Below are 17,735 nucleotides of genomic sequence, written 5' to 3'. Positions count from 1 at the left end.
CAGCGTTTGACTGTTTTTCATCAGTGTTTTCAAGGACAGATTTTCATCTGCATTCCTCTGTTGTTCCACGTGTTATCACGTATAAACAGCACCGAAAACCTTTATTCTAATAGGATTATACATTCAGATATATCATGACATCATGTTCTTTATTGTAGTGCCCCCGACTCCGATTGCACCCCCTCAGCTCCTGCGGGCGGGCCCCACCTATCTGATCATCCAGCTCAACACGAACTCCATCGTGGGGGACGGGCCGGTCATTCGGCGGGAAATCCAGTACCGAGCCAGCCAGTCCACGTGGACGGAGACTCACGGCGTGGGCTCGCTCACCTATAAGGTTTGGCATTTGGAGCCGGACACAGAGTACCGCATCAGCGTCCTGCTCACCCGTCCCGGGGAGGGGGGCACCGGAGCACCTGGGCCGCCTCTGATCAGCAGGACAAAGTGTGCAGGTGAGTCAGATCAATCATCGAATCATTCATCCAAAAATCTAGATAAGATCTGTGGCACTGAAGCAAATTGGAGCTTTAGTTACAAACACAGAGACAGAGCTGCTCTGGCACCAGAAATAATCTCATTGGTTGAGTTAAACCTCAGTGGGCGAGACTTAAATAGCTTCTTTTTTTTTCAGATTAAAGCCTGGTTAAAAAGGCAGGAGAGGAGGAAGCTAATACTGAGGAGTTAACAATTTTAATTTTATCCTTACTAAGCTCCACCCCTGCATTAAGGTTTTCCTCGGTCACTGACAATATTCTCGCCTCCAGATATTGTTCCTGTATGAAATATTGCTAAAACTTGAATGTATTAAAAATGATGTGAAGACTTAATTATGGCAGAAACGGACGATTATTTTCATCATTATTTTTGAAGGGATTAAATTGATCATTTAGTCTATAAATGTCAGAAAGTGGAGAGAAAAAAAAATGCTTATCACACATTCTCAAAATCCAAGGTGACAAGGTTTTGTCTGAGCAGAAGATATTTAATTTACGATAATATGAAACCGAGAGAAGCAGCAAATGTGCACATTCGAGAAGCTGGGGAAACAGAATATTAACACAACTTGCAACAGAATTCACACCTCGTTTTCTCAGACTCACAACACAAACACGACTGTGTGAGGCGCACAGGTGTCATGTTTCTTGATAGAAGTGTCTGTTGTGGAAGCAGGAGCCGCTAAAAGCTAATGTAGCATGACTTTTCATAGTGATGATTTGCCCAAACATAAAGAAAAACCAGTTGCTGACTCCATGGTAATATTTGCATCTACACCTGCCATTGCATTATGGGAACTGTAGTAGCAAAACTTAAGAAAAGCAACACTAGTAATAAAATGCATGAATATTTGCTTTCTGCCTTTTACTATGAATACATGTTGTGGTTGCTCCACCTTTTTGGTCTAGACTGAAATATGTAAATAACTATTGGATGGATTGACATACAGTTTGGTTCTGACATTTATGTCTGCCCCCCAGGATGAATGTCATCTAATTATATGGTCAAAACTAATGACATTCCCATCAGCCTCAGTCGTTCTTTGTGTTTAGTGCTAATTAGCAATTTTTCACCATGCTAACACGCTAGACTTAGATGGAGATTATAAACAAGAGAAAAGAGAGCAGGAGAGTGAGAGGGAGGTTGAGAGAAGCCGTCGCTAACTGCTAAGCTAAAGAAACCGGCGGATCTGAACAGTGTGTAAACAACTGTGGGAGAGAGCCGTGAGGGCTTGAGCTCGACTGGTGCAAGTTCAAATGCACAGCGCGTAATTAGCCGCCGTAATGAAGAAAATAGCTAAATTAACAGGGTTAAGATAGAGCAGCAAAATGCACAGCGAGTAACAGAGAAATGTTGGTAACTGGAAACTGGTCAGTGCAGTCAGTACACAGTACTGTGTGAAGTACAGCCTCAGAGACAGTAACGTGGCTGCAGACTCTCAGTCCTGTTTGACAGAACATATACTGTTCGTACCTGTGCACATGAAGGCAGAAAAACAAAACAACTAAAATGCAATTTGGGTTTCTTAAATTAAAACGGTCGCACAATATGTACAGTACCTCTCATGGAAATGAACTGATATGATAATAAACTTTATTTATACAGCACTTCTCTTAATAAAGTGCTTTACAGAGATAAAAAGGGAATTAAAAAACAGCTATTATTTTATTTAGTATTTCTGAGCAGCAACTTACAGTTAATGCACAGAGACAAAGCCAAAACCCTGTCAATAAAGCAGAGAGCAAAGAGTTCAAAACCATTGTTTATTATTAGTTGAATGACTAATTGATTAGTTAGTTATTTAATCTTTTTAATACTGAATCATTTTTTATTGCTCAGTCAGTGAATATGTCTCGGAATAAAATGTCAGCGGGAGAGTCTGAGCCCTAAATAGAAAGTGTAATAATACATGTGACGTTTTGATGAGTCACTGTGACACCACCAGTGCAAACAGCAAACAGACGACTTAAAGCACCGGCACAACGCAACAAACAGAAGACCCATCTGGTTCCTCCTGCAGTTCAGAACTCACAGTCTGTTCCTGCTCCCAGATTCACCCGAGCTGCGAGCTGCAGCTGGAAACTGCATCAAACCGTTTTTGGCGCGTCACTTTACAGCTTGTAGTTTGCCTACAAGGTGTGTTTTGTTGTGATTGCGCCACGGCAGGTGTCTGATGGTTGAGCCGTAATAAAACGCAAACGTTTGCGTGTGAGGATGCCGAGCTGAGGCGCTACACCTGCCGGTTAACACGACTGGTCTGAACCTCGCTGTGGAGGAGAGTCCAGTTGAAGAGCTTGCGTGTTATTAAGGTTCTGGCTACGTGAGGAACAAACATGCGGGCGGAGGCCGGACCCTTCTCGCCATCTCTCATCTGTGTTTTACCCACGGTGCTTCTCGTCTGGGTGAAAAAAGACACCCCGCCGCTCTGTCAAGAAGACAGCATGACGCCCCTGTCACCTGCCACACTCTTTGATCCACTCTCATCAGTGTCTCCCACTCGCCCACCTCCTGTCTACTCCCATTGCTCAGATCTGAAGCTTCATCCCCGGGGAGAGAGCGGCAGACAGCGGAGGCCCAGTGACACAAAACTCTGGATGAATTTGTCTTCCTAATGTGTCACAGAGAGACGTTTCTCTTAACAGAGAAGACTCCTCTTTTTTGGACAGTCGTTGAGAGTGTGACATTTCATACTTACCGGTGCGGAGGATTTTCCCTCCCCTGGCGCCATTGTCCAGAGCGGCCGGCCACACGGAGGCCCGGCTCGGATGCTGAACGAATGACGTGCCCATTTTTTCTTTCTCCAGTGTCTATGCTTCTGGTGTGGCGACCGACAGGCGGTTTTGGGGATGTGCCATTCAAGTGCCGTAGCGTTAACGCTTCCTGTGTGAAATTTTTATGAGATTATAGCACCTTTTTCTGATGCCGTGTTTTTCTGTTTGTGGGAGAATGACGTGATCCTGCTGAAAACTGGTTAGTACAGTATGTATGTTACTGTCAGCCCGGTCATCTGAAGGCCTCGGTTTACTTAAAATCAAGTGCTTGTCAAATCCTCGGAAGACTGTTTTTTGCAGCATTAGAAATTGGCGTTCTGCATCTGGAATAGAGAATTGTTTCACAGCGATTGCACGAGCGTGTGGAGCCACTAAAGACTAAAGTTTGCACCTAATCATTAAACTGACTCGTGTGCTCCGGTGTTTCATTCGGGTTCAGTTGTTCAGGCCACTGAAAGCACCGACCTCCATTAGCGGAGCGGCTGAAACACGAGAGACTCCTTTTACCTGTAAGACTAAAGTTATAATAAGATACAATTATCCTGAAAGTGCTTAAAGACTCATGTAACGACATCTGGAGTTCTTTGTTCCATCGACACGATTTAAATCCTAGAAGTTGAATTTCAACATATTGACACCTGCAGAAACTCATCTTCCAGCAGTGGAGAGCTGGTGCGGTGTCAGTGGTTAGTATGAGGGCGTGCAGCGATAGTCCATCATGATTCCAACATGGCTCCTGGCGGGAGCGGCAGGCCTCGGTGGCAGCTCACTCAGGCAGCTGTTAAAGATGAGGAGGCTGAGATGAAATGTGCAGACCCCACGGGGAGTCTCCCTCATTCATTTTTTTTCCCCTCTTCCCCTACTCACCTCTTGTCCAGCTTCCGTATCCCTCCTTCTCCCCCCTCCCTCCCCCCCGTGCCTCAGGCTAATCCCTTTGATTAGGCTAATCAAGCTGAATGTCAGTTTGGGGCAGGACTGGTGGAGGACTGGAGGGTGGAGAGGGCAGGACGCAGCCTGCTGCAGTGCCGCTGTAATGATGAGTAATGGCATGTGGAGCAGAAACTGAACAGTCAGTCGGCGAGCCTCTGGTGGCAGACCTGGTTTTAGCTGGATTAGACGGTTACACGGGCCTGACACTGCCAAAAAAAAATCAGACAGTGACACGAAGGGTATGATACAGTTTTTTTTTGTTTTTTTTAATTAAATCTTTATTCTATGATTGATCGCTGCTGTTCCCTGGGGAGGTTTTAGCTTGTGTAGATATCAGCTGTGAAAACACAAATCAGCCAAACTTCCCTCCTGGGAGAGCGAAACATCTTTCAAATCAGCGAGGACTCTAAAGACATTTCCTTCTGCGGTCGCACCTCTGTCCCCCTCAGAGCCCATGTCTCCTCCGTGACATTGCTTCATTATTTCTGGTAGCGGCTCTGATCTATGTTTAGCGATGCGGCGGGGCTATAGCTGTCGCTTCCACCGGTCCAGCCGCCGGTCCGCGCCATGATGAAGGCATTGCCCTCCTCTCGGTTTATCTGATGTCTCAGCAGTAGATCCAGGACAGGCTACAGGACAGAAATAACCCCCCTCCTCCCCTCCCAGTGTGAAACTGGACATTTTGCGTGACAGGGACATGGGCATCTGCAATCACAACATTCACACATGACAGCAGTAATTAGGCACCGTCTGTTCACATATGACGCTCTGCCAGAGCCATGCAGCGGTCTCCCGCTGACCCTCATTGACGTTAAGAGAGAGGACAGTACTACACTGTCTGTTACTTCTTCCTTTCACCTCGAGCTAACCTCAAGCTGCAACTGTTGCTGCTTCCTTTTCCCCCATCAGTGATCCTCTCTTAAACTGTACCGCCTACTTTTTTCTCGGTTAAATATACACTTGCTTTGTCAACATCAATCACAAAATTGTGCTGCAGGAGAAAACAAGCATCCCATCCCCTCTGACTAGAGATAAACTCATCACGGTTTTCCATCTATCCATTTTCTTTTTGCTTATCTATGCGGATGTGGATGTGGCAGCGAAGTAGCCAGACATCTGTCTCCTCCAGGCACATCCTGTCGGGAGATCTGGAGGCAGGCTGAGGCTGGCTGGGATACGCGCTCCCTCCGGCGTGCTACGGTCAGGGAAGCATCCTGAGCAGGAGTCCCGAGCGCCTCAGCGGGCTCTGTTCATTGTAAACGAACAGTGGTTCTCCTCCACAGTCCTTCTCCATACGTGGACATCCTTGCATCTTGTGAACTGATTCTTTCAGTCAAAGCTCATGACCAGAGGAGATGGTTGGAGTGTAGATCGATGAGTAAATCCCTGTTGATCAGTGCAATCTTTGCATAGATACATCAATCTCATGCTTACTTAACTCTACTTAAATCGCCCTAACTTCATCCTGTGGGTCAACAACTCCCTCATCAACTACTGGCTATGAATTACAATCACATCAACCTGCAGATTCCCCCTCATGTAAAAAGCATTTTTGGCTTTGACTTGCAGCAGCAGTTCCAGCCCTGTAGACTCACCTGTCGCTGAGTGACTGACGGATATCCTGAGTGATAAGGTGACACCACTGGTTGTTAGTGAAAACGAGCAGCGTTGCCAATTAACGACTTTGCTGTCGGATTAACCGACTTCAAACCCTGCAACAAATCTAGCAACTTCTCGGATAAACCTCAGCTACTTCCTGTAGAAGGGAGTCGGCAGTGTTACCCCTCGAACATGAGGTCAGGCTTTCCCTCCGCAGACACACCTTTCTGAGCTCGACCACGCAGCAGCTCACACAGATGTGAAACATCCAAAGCCACAGCACAGTCTGTAACTTAAGGTCTACGGTGATTCCTCTCAGACGATGTCACGGTTATAAGAATCTGCATTTTAGCAGCAGGAAGTAACCGTTGGGGAACACGTAGTCTCAGTGGGTCAATGTTTCATACTCGTTCCACTGTCTGACGACAGAAACATACAAACATGTAAGTGAAAAACAGCTTTATTGAGAGTTCAGCTGTATTAAAACGCCGTATATGTGTGAGCACAGAGAGGAGGAGGAGGAGGAGGAGAGCAGCGAACTGATAAAAGCCTGAAAACCAGCTGACTCCAGGCAGAATGCAAATAACCTACGACGCAGTCCGGCCATATACTAGGATCTGACCGAGTCTTGTTATATTAATGGATCCAATAACTATGTGTAATGTTAAAGGGCTCGCTTGCAGAGATGAACCCGCAGAGAATTATCAGCAACTCTGCAGTTCCCTTTAGGTCTGCGTGGCGTTTTTTTGGATCACCGTCATCGTCCTGTTTCCCAGCAGGCAGCTGTTGATAGTGAAAGACCTCCTCTGCTCTGTGTGCGATACACGAAACAGCAGACAGACACAGTTAGCGACGAGCTGCTGAACATAGTGGAGCATTTAGCAGTTATAGAGGCAGACATTTTTCTCTTCTTCTTGAGTTTAAGTGGAGACCAAAACCAGAACCAAAACAACTTTGATTGGACTTAAATTTGTCTCCAGAGACGAGCCTCCAAATTCATGCCGATGCCAGTGACTGCTACTGCTAACGCTAACCTCATGACAATATTAAACCATGGCAACGTGACTTCAGATTCTTCCCCGAGCGGCCAATAAAATCAATTATTGCTGCTTTAAAACTTCACTCTTTAGCTTGGGACACTTTTACTAGCTTTCGACCACATCTCATGGGCTTCATTGGCAAATGTGTACAATGTGGTATAACTAATTTTGATTAACCAGTGTGTCATTTTGGAACAAGCGACTGCTCAGGGACTTTATTTTTATTTCATCTTTCTTACAATATTGCTTCTACTCTCTTCTGTATTGACAAAAGTCAAGAAAATTCTACATTTATTGTAAAAGATAAAGTTCATATTCACATCAGCAGATGGATCTGTTATCTCAAATGTTTTAGTTTTAGATTTCACATGCAGACTCATGGATTTTCCCAGTTTGTAGCTTTGGTTTTAAATATGGATATTTCTTTACTTTACAAGAGCGAGAGGAACAAAATGCTTCTTCCTCACAGTGTTTCCTCTCTGATCCCTTTGGTATCTTTTACACAAGCTGGTAAATATGAGCTCACTGTTTGCACTGATGTAATCTCCGCTCTCTGTCCCTCACAGAGCCCATGCGCGCCTTGCGGGGCCTGACGGCGACAGAGATCCAGCCGCGGCTGCTGGCCCTTCAGTGGGAGCCGCTGGGCTACAACCTCACCCGCTGTCACACCTACTCCTTGTCCCTGTGCTACCGCTACTCCATGCCGACAGGGGGCAGCGGAGGGAACAACGCCACCGTCAGAGAGTGCCTGTCCGTGGAACGCAACACGTCTCACTTCACGCTGAGAGACCTGCCGCCCTTCCGCTCCGTCCACGTCCGGCTGGCGCTCGCCAACCCTGAAGGAAAGAAGGAGAGCAGAGAGGTCACCTTCCAGACCGAAGAGGACAGTGAGTGGGCGGTTTTTCATTTTCCTCAGCGAAGCCTGGATGATACAAGACGTGCATTTTGTACCTCTGTGCCGCACAGCGCCATCACTATGCGGAACAGGGATGTTTTTATGTGTGCACTGAAGCTCTGTATTGTCATAGTTACTCAGCTCAGGCCTCAGAATTTCTTAAATTCCTAGTTGTCTATGCACACTCCTTCATGCTCAGATAATTATTGTGTTCTGCTTACACAAATCCATGCCTTTAGTCATCCAGTACCAGCGGAGAAAAACAAAAAAAACCCCTCCACAAATATTGACTTACAAAATAAGCTGGATCAGCATAACTAAATGGAAGATCAGCCTTTTAAATGGAGACCAGTGGAACAGTAATCAGCTCGGGCCGTGGCCGCTAGCAAAATGGCAAAATGATTTTGCTTATCTTTGTATTAATACTTTCCTGTGTACATCAGCAGATTAGACACATTCTAATGCAAATTCCCAGAGAGCGGAAGCACAGAAGGTCAAACACTTATTGTTATGTAGAATAAGCAAGACTTTTCAATGTAATTGAAAGCCACTCAGGGATATTCTTGACCGGGCGGAGAGAGTGAGAGGGAATGGCAGCTATGATATGAAACTGGCAGCATTTTTATTGCATCTTCAAAATTCATTTTGGTTTTCTGCAAAAAAAAAAAAAAAAAGTAATATCGCTTTGCATTCAATTTTACAGCAACACTCGAAAATAACAAGCAGTGGAGGAGATACGGGAGAGAAACAGGGAGTGCGCTTAATTATCTACAACCCACACGTTGCTGTCTTGTGGGCAGAAGGAAACACATTTACATAAATGGAATAACATAGAGAGTTTTAATGGTGTTTTAATTTTATTTATTAGATTTAACTGGTCAGGAAGTGACAAGTTAGACATTATATGTCAAAAAACAAGCCTGATTGTTTTGCGCTGACTTTACTTGATAGTTTGAATGTCAACACCGATGGAAAGTTTTGCTTTTTGAGCCACTGAATGGCGGTCTGACAACCTGACAGTCCCCAATCCCCCTGTCACACGGAGAGCCGCCATCACCTTCACAACTACAGTAATTGAGCCGCAGCCGGTGACAGTTCCTCCTGCCTGTTTCCTATTGGGCTCAACAATCAAACAGCGGTGTAGCGCTTTGCTTACGCTGTGTCTCTGCCGCTTGGTGGGAGCAGCCTTGGCTGTCATGGATTCATGGATGCAGCAGCATTTTCTTCTTGGGGGGGGGGGCGCTTTGCCTACCTCAGCTTCAGCTTCTTATGCAGAGAGACAGGCCAAAGAAGTTGGGTGTTGTCTCCTACAAGATCAAGCGTTCGGTAATTCAGTCACATCTTACACACAGACGGAGAGCAGAGATCCAGAAAGAGAGGGACATCACCGAAAAGAAGGTGTGACAGGACGAGAAACACGAGCAGTCGGGTTGTAAAAAAAAAAAACACAAACTGCCGGTCAGACAAATGTAAAGGAAGAGAAAACAAAGGTGAACAACAACAACAACAACAAGGGGCAGAAAAACTGTCCCAACAAACCCCCCCCCCCACGACCCATGTTAGATTAACATTAACTTTTGTAGAATTACATACGAAACAGAAGTCGATGTGCAGTGTTACTTAATGATAATAATGCCAACAGTATATATTATAAGTATATAATTGTGTTCTGCTATAATTGTTATTTACTCCAGGACCAATTAGATTCTATGGGGAGTTTATAAATGATAATTTGTAAAGGTGGGGTTGGATAGCAAATATATGCCTCGGCGCCCCGTGACATCACAGTGTGTTTACAGGTGTAGGTGAATACTCCCGTTGTTAAAAGCCTTTTCTCGTGGCTTCGTAGGCCGGACCGTCTCCTTACAGCGGCTCATATCTCAGCCTGAGGCTAGCGACTCAAGGCTACATTAGCCGCTGCTAGCATAACATACCTGAATATCCCAAACTGTCTGCAGTAGAGTTGCATTATGGGTAAGGTGGGTGCTGGGTTTGGAGAAGGAAGAAGAATGTGTGAAATAAAACATTTCTTTTTTAAACTGTGAAGGTGAGTCCAGCAGTGTTGTAGCTCGAAGCTAAATCGGTGGAGCGCTGGTTTATTCACACATGCCGCCCGTTCTTACAGCAGTTCTGCTAAGAAACAGAAACTTGCAATAATGAGGAAATGGATTTTAAATGTGAGAAAACTGGATCTTTTTTTTTTTATTATTCCTTTGACATGACACCTCTATTAGCAACAATCGCTTTTGTACTTAAGTGGATATTTAATTCCATAATTTAGCTTCTTTAACAGAGAAGGGAGGCTGTGTAAAAGCTGCTTTGTGTGTTATTTAAAACATCACACTTTTGTTCGGGGGCGTTACTGGATGTTCCTACATTTTATAATGGAAATAAGATTCACTCAAAACAGATGTAGCCAGGTTTATTTTGGAAGTACTTCAGGTGAGCACCAGTTTTTTATTTTATTTTATTTATTTTTTTATAATCCACAGTCTCTCATTATCCATCCCAACTTTAGTCAGGTACAGTGGAGAGAGAGAGAGCGGTCCCTGCTGCTTCAAAGCCTGTTTTATGAAAACTTTTTTATTTTTTACTTCCCTGTGCAGAACTATCAGACGTAGTCAAATATTATTTCAATGACTCTCTCAGATTTAGATCCTTTTTAATTCTCATCTCGTGACTTGTGAATGCTAATGCTAATATCACCAAGAGCCAAGAATCCAATAAGGACGATTATTTATTACTTAGTAAATTGTCCTGCACTCAAAAACTATCTGTTCTCCTTTAAGCAGATGCATCTTATTAAGCCCCAAAAAATGCAGAGAAGGATCTCTGGTAGTTCACAGGTTGGATTACTTTGCTGTTTCTTTGTCAGTAAGGTGCTAAGGAAGAAAAATCGACTGTCATCCTCCAAGACACGGTGCTCTATTATCAGACAGTAGAAGCCAGAATCTCAATTCATCCTGAGGGCTGAGAGCAAGCCAGTCCACAGTTTCCTTTCATCACCTCCCTTCAGCTCTGTCTCTCTGCGCCTTCGTTTTTTTCGTCCTCCTCCATCCCTCCCCCGGCCCCTGTGCTTTTTCGTTCTGTCAAAGGTGTTTTTACCCCCTGGCATGCCTGCACAAGAGTCCATTAACTCGAGACCGGAGCTGAGTGTTTGTTTCAGAGAAGGTTGTTTTTCTTTTTCCCCCCGCTGCAGTTCCTGGCGGCATCGCTCCAGAGTCCCTGACCTTCACCCCGCTCGATGACATGATCTTCCTGAAGTGGGAGGAGCCCATCGAGCCCAATGGTCTCATCACACAGTACGAGGTAGGATACCTCGTTAGTCACGCAACAAAATCTACAATCCAAACGATACAGCTGCCTTTGCATCACACGCTAATCCTCTCCAGGTGTAGGATGTTATTTTACCCTTGCCAATATCTATTTTATTCATCCTCCTTCGGTATAAAGACTCAAATCAAGGGAAAGTCTCCTCTGCAGGCTTTAAACACTACTCTGCTCCCCCTCTTTGATTTCTCCCCGGGCTTGTTTTTCCTGTTTCTTGCCCAAATGCTCGTAGCACACATGAGCCTAAGCCACTAGAGTGGGGAGGACCCACTTTTCACAGTTCATGGGATTTACTGTACATGTTCATATGGTAATGAAGCTGAGGCACAGACTTCAGGCTGTAATTACATGGGGGACAACCATTCTAATTACTTATTTGCCTAAGAGATGCCTCCACAAGGGGGCAACTTTAAATGTTTCTAATTAATTATTGAAGGCCCCATATTAACCGTAGACCTTTGCAGCATGGCTTTTTTCTTTAAGTGCACGCGGAGATCCGCTCGGGTCGCCTGATTGGCAGAGAAACTAGTTTCCATTCACGAGCTGAAGTTTGGAAAGCGAGGAACTTGGCAGCCGACTGAATGATACCGTAACGTAGGTACGAATACAGATGAAGTGCGCTTGCCTCTAACCTCCACACTGCTACTGCTCTGGATGTACAACAGAGCACGAGGCATGACGGATTATTAAGATCTAATCCAGCACCCGCGTTTGAGAGTCAAAAATCTGATAACGATATTGGTTGGTTAAGAAAATGTGACGGCGCCTGTTGACTCTCACACAAACCTTGACGAACTGTATTTGCAAGCACAAAGCTGCATGATGGGTTGAGTCCTCTGAACCCTGACCCTTGAGTAAAACCTTTGCGGCTGTGGTCGTTTTAGGAGCGCTGGCTATCTGCAAACTCCAGGAGCTGTATGTGAAACAACTATGATCCAGTCGCCCAGTCAGTGAAGCTGAGGTTCTCTGATCTGAGCAGCAGCAACGACGCTGACTCTCTCCTCTGTGCCAATATCCATACATTATATGGACTCATTTTTCTGCTGGACCAATGCAACAACAGAACAGACATGAGCTGCAACGCTAAGCTAGCTAGCAACAGATACACTGACTGTGCAGATGGGAGTGTGTGTGTGTGTGTGTGTGTGTCTGTGTGACAGCTCATCCTCTGACTTCGCTCGGCACTAGAAAACACCGCCAGTCGATCTCGTATTTCTTCCCCTCTGTAGCACCACATATATATATATACACAGACATTTGCATTAAAGGGACAATTTTTTACACTTTTCCAATGTCTTATATGAAGTTTTGATGTCGACAGATTTATATATTTATGATTTTAAGTAGCAAAAATCATCTGAAACTCAATGAAACGACAGGGGGTTTTGTGTCAGCCTCTCTTCTTACAGGAAGACAGTTTCTGAGTGACAACCACAGGCAATGGACTGAAGCCTGCTCATGTGGTTTGGTCAAATTTGGACTAAATTGCTCCAGTATTTCAGAATAAAACAAACTACACCCACGGGGCTCTAATATTACTATCCATGTGAAATGATATATTGGCTTCCTGACTTCCAACGATCGCCAGCTTAACGTCAGACTCACTTCAAGCTTGTTGTTGTTTTGATACTTTCAGTATTTTTATAGAACCTAGACCTGCTTTATAATCAAAAGAAGAAATGGAAATCTCACTTTATACAACATTAACAATCTTCCAATCTTCTTTGGTTTTTTGTTGTTGTTTTTTTTTTAACAAAAGACTTTCTGTCACCAATTATAGTTGTATGTAAACATATTTTAAACAAACAATACGATTCAACACAAAGACATTGCAAAGTGGTAACTAACATTACAAAATTACATCACAAGAAGACTTACCTGTACGAAATATAAAACCTGTCAGGAGAGGCAGAAAAACAAGAGAATGAGTTACGTTATTGAAAAGTTTGCACATAATAAAACAATAACAAATATGTCACCCATCTGTTTATTCATCTATTCTTGAAAATGATTATGGTCACGGGGGGGGGTTGAAGCTTGTCCCAGTGAAACGCCATGAAACCCTGAGAGTAAAAAGTTTAAATGAAATTGGTTGAGGTTAAAGACATTTATCAAATAGCAACAAAACACACAACATCACGCTGGTCGTCATTCTTACTTGTCATCTTCAGTACGTCTCGTTGTTTTTCTCTGCTTTATCGTCTAATCCAGAAAAACTGTGTAAAATCAGGCCAACAGCGGCGCAGAGGAAGAGTGTGACACAGAGTCTGATTATCGGCGGCTAACTGCAGCGTGAGATTTATTAGATCTGAGCAGAGAGGTGACATCTTTTTACAGGAGTCCTAAGATTAATTGAGAGGTGCTTCTCTCAAGAGAGAGTTTCAAATAAAATGCCTGTGAAATTCAATCTTCCAGGTGTGAATAGAAAACTATACGCTGAGTAAAGCAGATCACAGATACTGTGCACTCTTCTATGGGCTTATAGAGTTAACAACCAGTGATTTGGACTCTGATTAGATGTTAAGTTTGGATTTTTGTTGATTTCCTGTTTTATTTTGAAGTAGTTTTCCCTGTGTGTCCTCTGCTGTTTTTACTTCCTGTCTTTGTCTTGTTCCCCCTCCATGGTGATTGTCTGCCATGCCTCTAATGTGTTACACCTGTGTTTTGTTACCTGCGCCTCCTGTTGAGTTTCTCCTTATGTTCCAGAGTTTTTACCCCGAACTGACCCTGTCCGAGAGTCTGCATGTGTCTGCAAATCCTCCATCAATTGTAATAACTTTGGTGACCCTCTGACTTTTCCTCTAGCACTAAATACCCGTAAAACAAATGGCTTTCCCATCAGCCTCAGCTTTAGTGGTATTTAGCAAAATGTTAGCATGCTAACAAGCTGAACTAAGGTGGTAAACATTATACCTGCTAAACACCAGCATGCTAGCTTTGTCATCCAGACCATGTTAGCACGCCGGTGTTAGCATTTAGCTCAACGTGACGTTGGGCCTAATTTCACCCTCAGCAAGCTACTAGCGTGGCTGTCGACTCTCCCTCTTGTTTTAATTCAGTGTCGTTTTGTCCTCGTCCCCAGATCAGCTACCAGAGCATCGAGTCGTCGGACCCCGGCATCAACGTGCCGGGTCCTCGCCGCACAGTGTCCAAACTGAGGAACGAGACCTACCACATGTTCTCCGGCCTGCATCCCGGAACCACCTACCTGGTGTCGGTCCGCGCCCGAACCGCCAAGGGGTTTGGCCAGACGGCGCTCACCGAGATCACCACCAACATCTCCGGTGAGGCCTTTGCGCAGACTGCTGCAGTTGTTGTGGTCTGATCAGCTGTCGGTGCATGAGTGTACGCTGTGATTGGGTCGAGGTTGACAACAACGCCTCAAGATAACCTTTGTATTTCCCCAAAAAACCTTGTTCTCAACTCAAAGGAAGCGCTGACTATAGCAAAGAAGTAATGACTTGTAATTCCATCCTTTTGAAGAGCTCTTAATTAAATTAGGTGTATACTTTTAGACTATAGACAAATGATCCTCATTTTCCTTCAGCCAAGCAGACCTGCTGTGCCTTTGTTTGATGCAGACCTGAATTGTAGAGAACACGAATGTTCAGCTTGAACGGTTTGGCTGAAAACAGCTTTATTCAGCCAACATCACTGCAAACGGAGGCTGTGTTTACCACTCGAAGGCGACACAGCAGCTCAGAAATTACAGGAGCAGCGTTTGCAAGTGAAAAGGTTGCAGGTATGGATCTTGAGTCTTGAGACTGGAAAAATGCATCTGTGGGGAATGTGAAACACTCTTTTCTACAAATGGGGGATCTGCAGGCTGTTTCACTACTCACAGTGTGTTTACTCTGATGAAACACCACATGCTATAGTGATGTTTTCCCAGCAACCGTATGAGGAGTAAGTACGGTGTCTGGATGATTTGGCTTTTTGCAGGAATCCGCGGGAAAAAGAGCGAAAAGTGAAAGTCACTTCCTCCTCCCTTCCTTAAGAGAGCTGAGCTCGGAACATGATGCAACCCGAGCAACCTGCTGCTCCGAGTCTTTTCTGTGTTGTTCAAATGCAGAAGATAACCTACGTCTATATTCGTCTGTCGAGGATCTCAAGTGTGAATTTGGAATTTTGTGTCTCAGAAGTTCAGGTTGAGTAAGCGTGAACAAACCCAACGATTCACTAACCTTAAAAACCTTTCTCTTTCTCTAACTTGAATTTCTTACTTTCTGTCCTAAAAATCATTTTTATAAACATATGAATGGAACATGGAACTGAACAATATTGTCAACGTTTTAAACATACGCTTTGACGTATATACATATATATATATATATATATATATATACATCATCAGTCTTTGCTTTATTTTTAGTAGACTGTCAGTCTTAATTAGCAGAAGATAATACATTTGGAAAAGATAATAAATACATCCACAGATCTACTGTGTGTCCAAAGCGAAACTTCACTGCATTCAATCAAAGCTAACGCTCAACCTGTAGTGTTAGCGACAGACTAGCGACAGACAGTGCTTATGATGCTACATTTGTGTAAAGCTATTCAAGTTTAGCCTGTTTAGTAGACATTTTATCATATTTTAAAGGGTTGTCAGTCATGTTCTGTTACGTAGTGCAGAGGATTTATCATCCGGAGAGCGCAATTAAGGAGATCACCCGCACAAATTGTTTTGACTTTAAGAGCCTGATTTATTCATTTGCTGCAGACTGTTTTTTTCTTCTCCACCACACGTGGATCTGTTTAGACGAGCAAATGATCATGTGGATGGATTCTGGAACACAGAGATGAAGGTGTCAGGTCATAGGACTTCGATTATTTGCTTAGGAAGGATGATAAGTGACATGTTTCATCAGTCTGAAGGAACCTTTTGGTCAGTTAGTGGCTGCTTTTTGTGCAGAAACACTCGTAGAGAAACACCTGAAGTAGCTGATCAAATGGCAGGAGCTGCAGCTTCTCAATAAAGGTAAAATGTGTCCCAGCATATAAAATCCAAATGCCAAAATAATCTTATAATAATAATAATAATGATGATAACTTAATATTTTTTGGATGATATAATAGACATGGATAGAAGTGACTGCACTGGGCTCTGCAGGAAGTAGATGACTCTGAGGCTTGTTATTACTGATGCAAAACATAGCGCTTGGTTTGACTTTTATTCTCTATGTAAAGGTTAATATTTGAAAAATATCAGTGTAATTATTATAAATATCTTTTTGGGCTCTACTGAATAAAAATATATATAAATACTTTCTTTTTTTGTTGTTGCGACACCACGCTGTGGATAATGCTGCCCGTTCGCCATCCGTTCTTGTTATCTGTACCTGTTCCATCTGGTTCGAGAAGGTGGCCTCTGTGGGCTGACAGCTGTCAAGGTATAACATTCAACCTACAGTGTCAGGCGCTCTCTCTCTCCGGGCGTTGTTGTCTGGAAGGAGCCAAGCGGGAAAACCGGCAACCGGCTCCTACACCGATTTGGTCTCAGGCATGGAAGTGTGATGTCGCGCTGTTAGTCTTCTTCGTAATTTATGCTGGATTTAACCACCTAACACGATGCACCAGCTGAAACGCTGCTCTATGTTTAATGCAGACCTCAGCTGCTCGTGTGTCTGTGAGCGTGCAGATTTTTACAACAAGCGTCTGAAGCGGAAACATTTCCGCTTCCATTCTGGAGCCTTTTTTTTATTATTTTTTTTGTTTCAGCTTATCTGTTGTACCAGGATAGCCATTTGCTGCACAACATACTGCAGTTAATTCACTCGCCGTAGTAAACAGAGATGGGAACACTCAACCTCATTGTCCCCAGAGCTTTTCTGAGGTTGTGCAGCTTTGAGATCTGTCCTAATTATATTATAAGGGCCTCTTGTTTTCTCTGTAGTTGGCTGCTGTTTCTAGTCATCATCAGTCAATGGCGTTGTGTGGGAGGCCTCCACACACTACAGTGCACAGGGGATGTGTGCGGGTAATGAATAAAGATGGCACACTGTATCTTTTCATATAGGGGAGGATGAATTACTAAAATATCCAAGCAGAAGTGCAGCTACGTGTCTTTTTAAACTCTCAAGTCTAAACAAAACATATTTGATCTTTCCCAGGAAATGCAAAAATTAAATTCTGGTTTCCTTCAGCAGTATTTCAACTTATGTGGCTCTGCCGTAACTCCTCTTTGTTGTTGTTATTTTTTTTGATTTTTCCTGCTCCAATTCTTTTGCTCAGCCCCGGTGTTTGACTATGAAGACATCCCCTCTCCGCTGAGTGAGTCGGAGAGCACCATCACCGTGCTGCTGCGCCCTGCGCTGGGGAGAGGAGCTCCTGTCAGGTACAACTAATACACGCTTCACTCCTACACCAGCATTCATTCAGCGCTCCTCCACGCTGTGATATTTATAGCTGCTGTCAAAAAAGAGAAGAAGGTAGAGAACCAGATAATAGTTATTTCGGCTTGTAGCATAGCAGACGCCATTTTAAGAGCAAGGTGTGAAGAAGCCGAAAGGTTTTCTACTCAAATGTTGAATGTTTTTGTATAAATTACAGGGGGTGGATTACAGAGCGGCTCATCAGGATTTATTCAACATCCGACTGCCCTGATCGATCTAGTGACCGACAGAAAACCATAAATAAATAGTTGACCATTGTCACTACTTCCATCCCGAAACTTGA

The 17,735-nt window shown here is 44.0% G+C and overlaps 1 protein-coding gene across 9 annotated transcripts in view; it reads left to right on the top strand.

Annotated features, from left to right (window-relative positions):
• ptprua (protein tyrosine phosphatase receptor type Ua) overlaps window positions 1-17,735 on the top strand; it is a 196,872-nt gene that overhangs the window by 119,133 nt on the left and 60,004 nt on the right. For all 9 annotated transcript variants that reach the window (XM_056398886.1, XM_056398885.1, XM_056398884.1 and 6 more), the window contains 5 exons: window positions 159-452; window positions 7,402-7,722; window positions 10,930-11,039; window positions 14,143-14,344; window positions 17,292-17,394. In XM_056398886.1, coding sequence (XP_056254861.1) covers window positions 159-452; window positions 7,402-7,722; window positions 10,930-11,039; window positions 14,143-14,344; window positions 17,292-17,394 — 1,030 coding nt within the window. The remainder of the gene's footprint in view (window positions 1-158; window positions 453-7,401; window positions 7,723-10,929; window positions 11,040-14,142; window positions 14,345-17,291; window positions 17,395-17,735) is intronic.

This window comes from Seriola aureovittata, chromosome 16, assembly GCF_021018895.1.
Source record: "Seriola aureovittata isolate HTS-2021-v1 ecotype China chromosome 16, ASM2101889v1, whole genome shotgun sequence".
Lineage (NCBI taxonomy): Eukaryota > Metazoa > Chordata > Actinopteri > Carangiformes > Carangidae > Seriola > Seriola aureovittata.
This window is presented reverse-complemented; position numbering and strand designations above follow the sequence as displayed.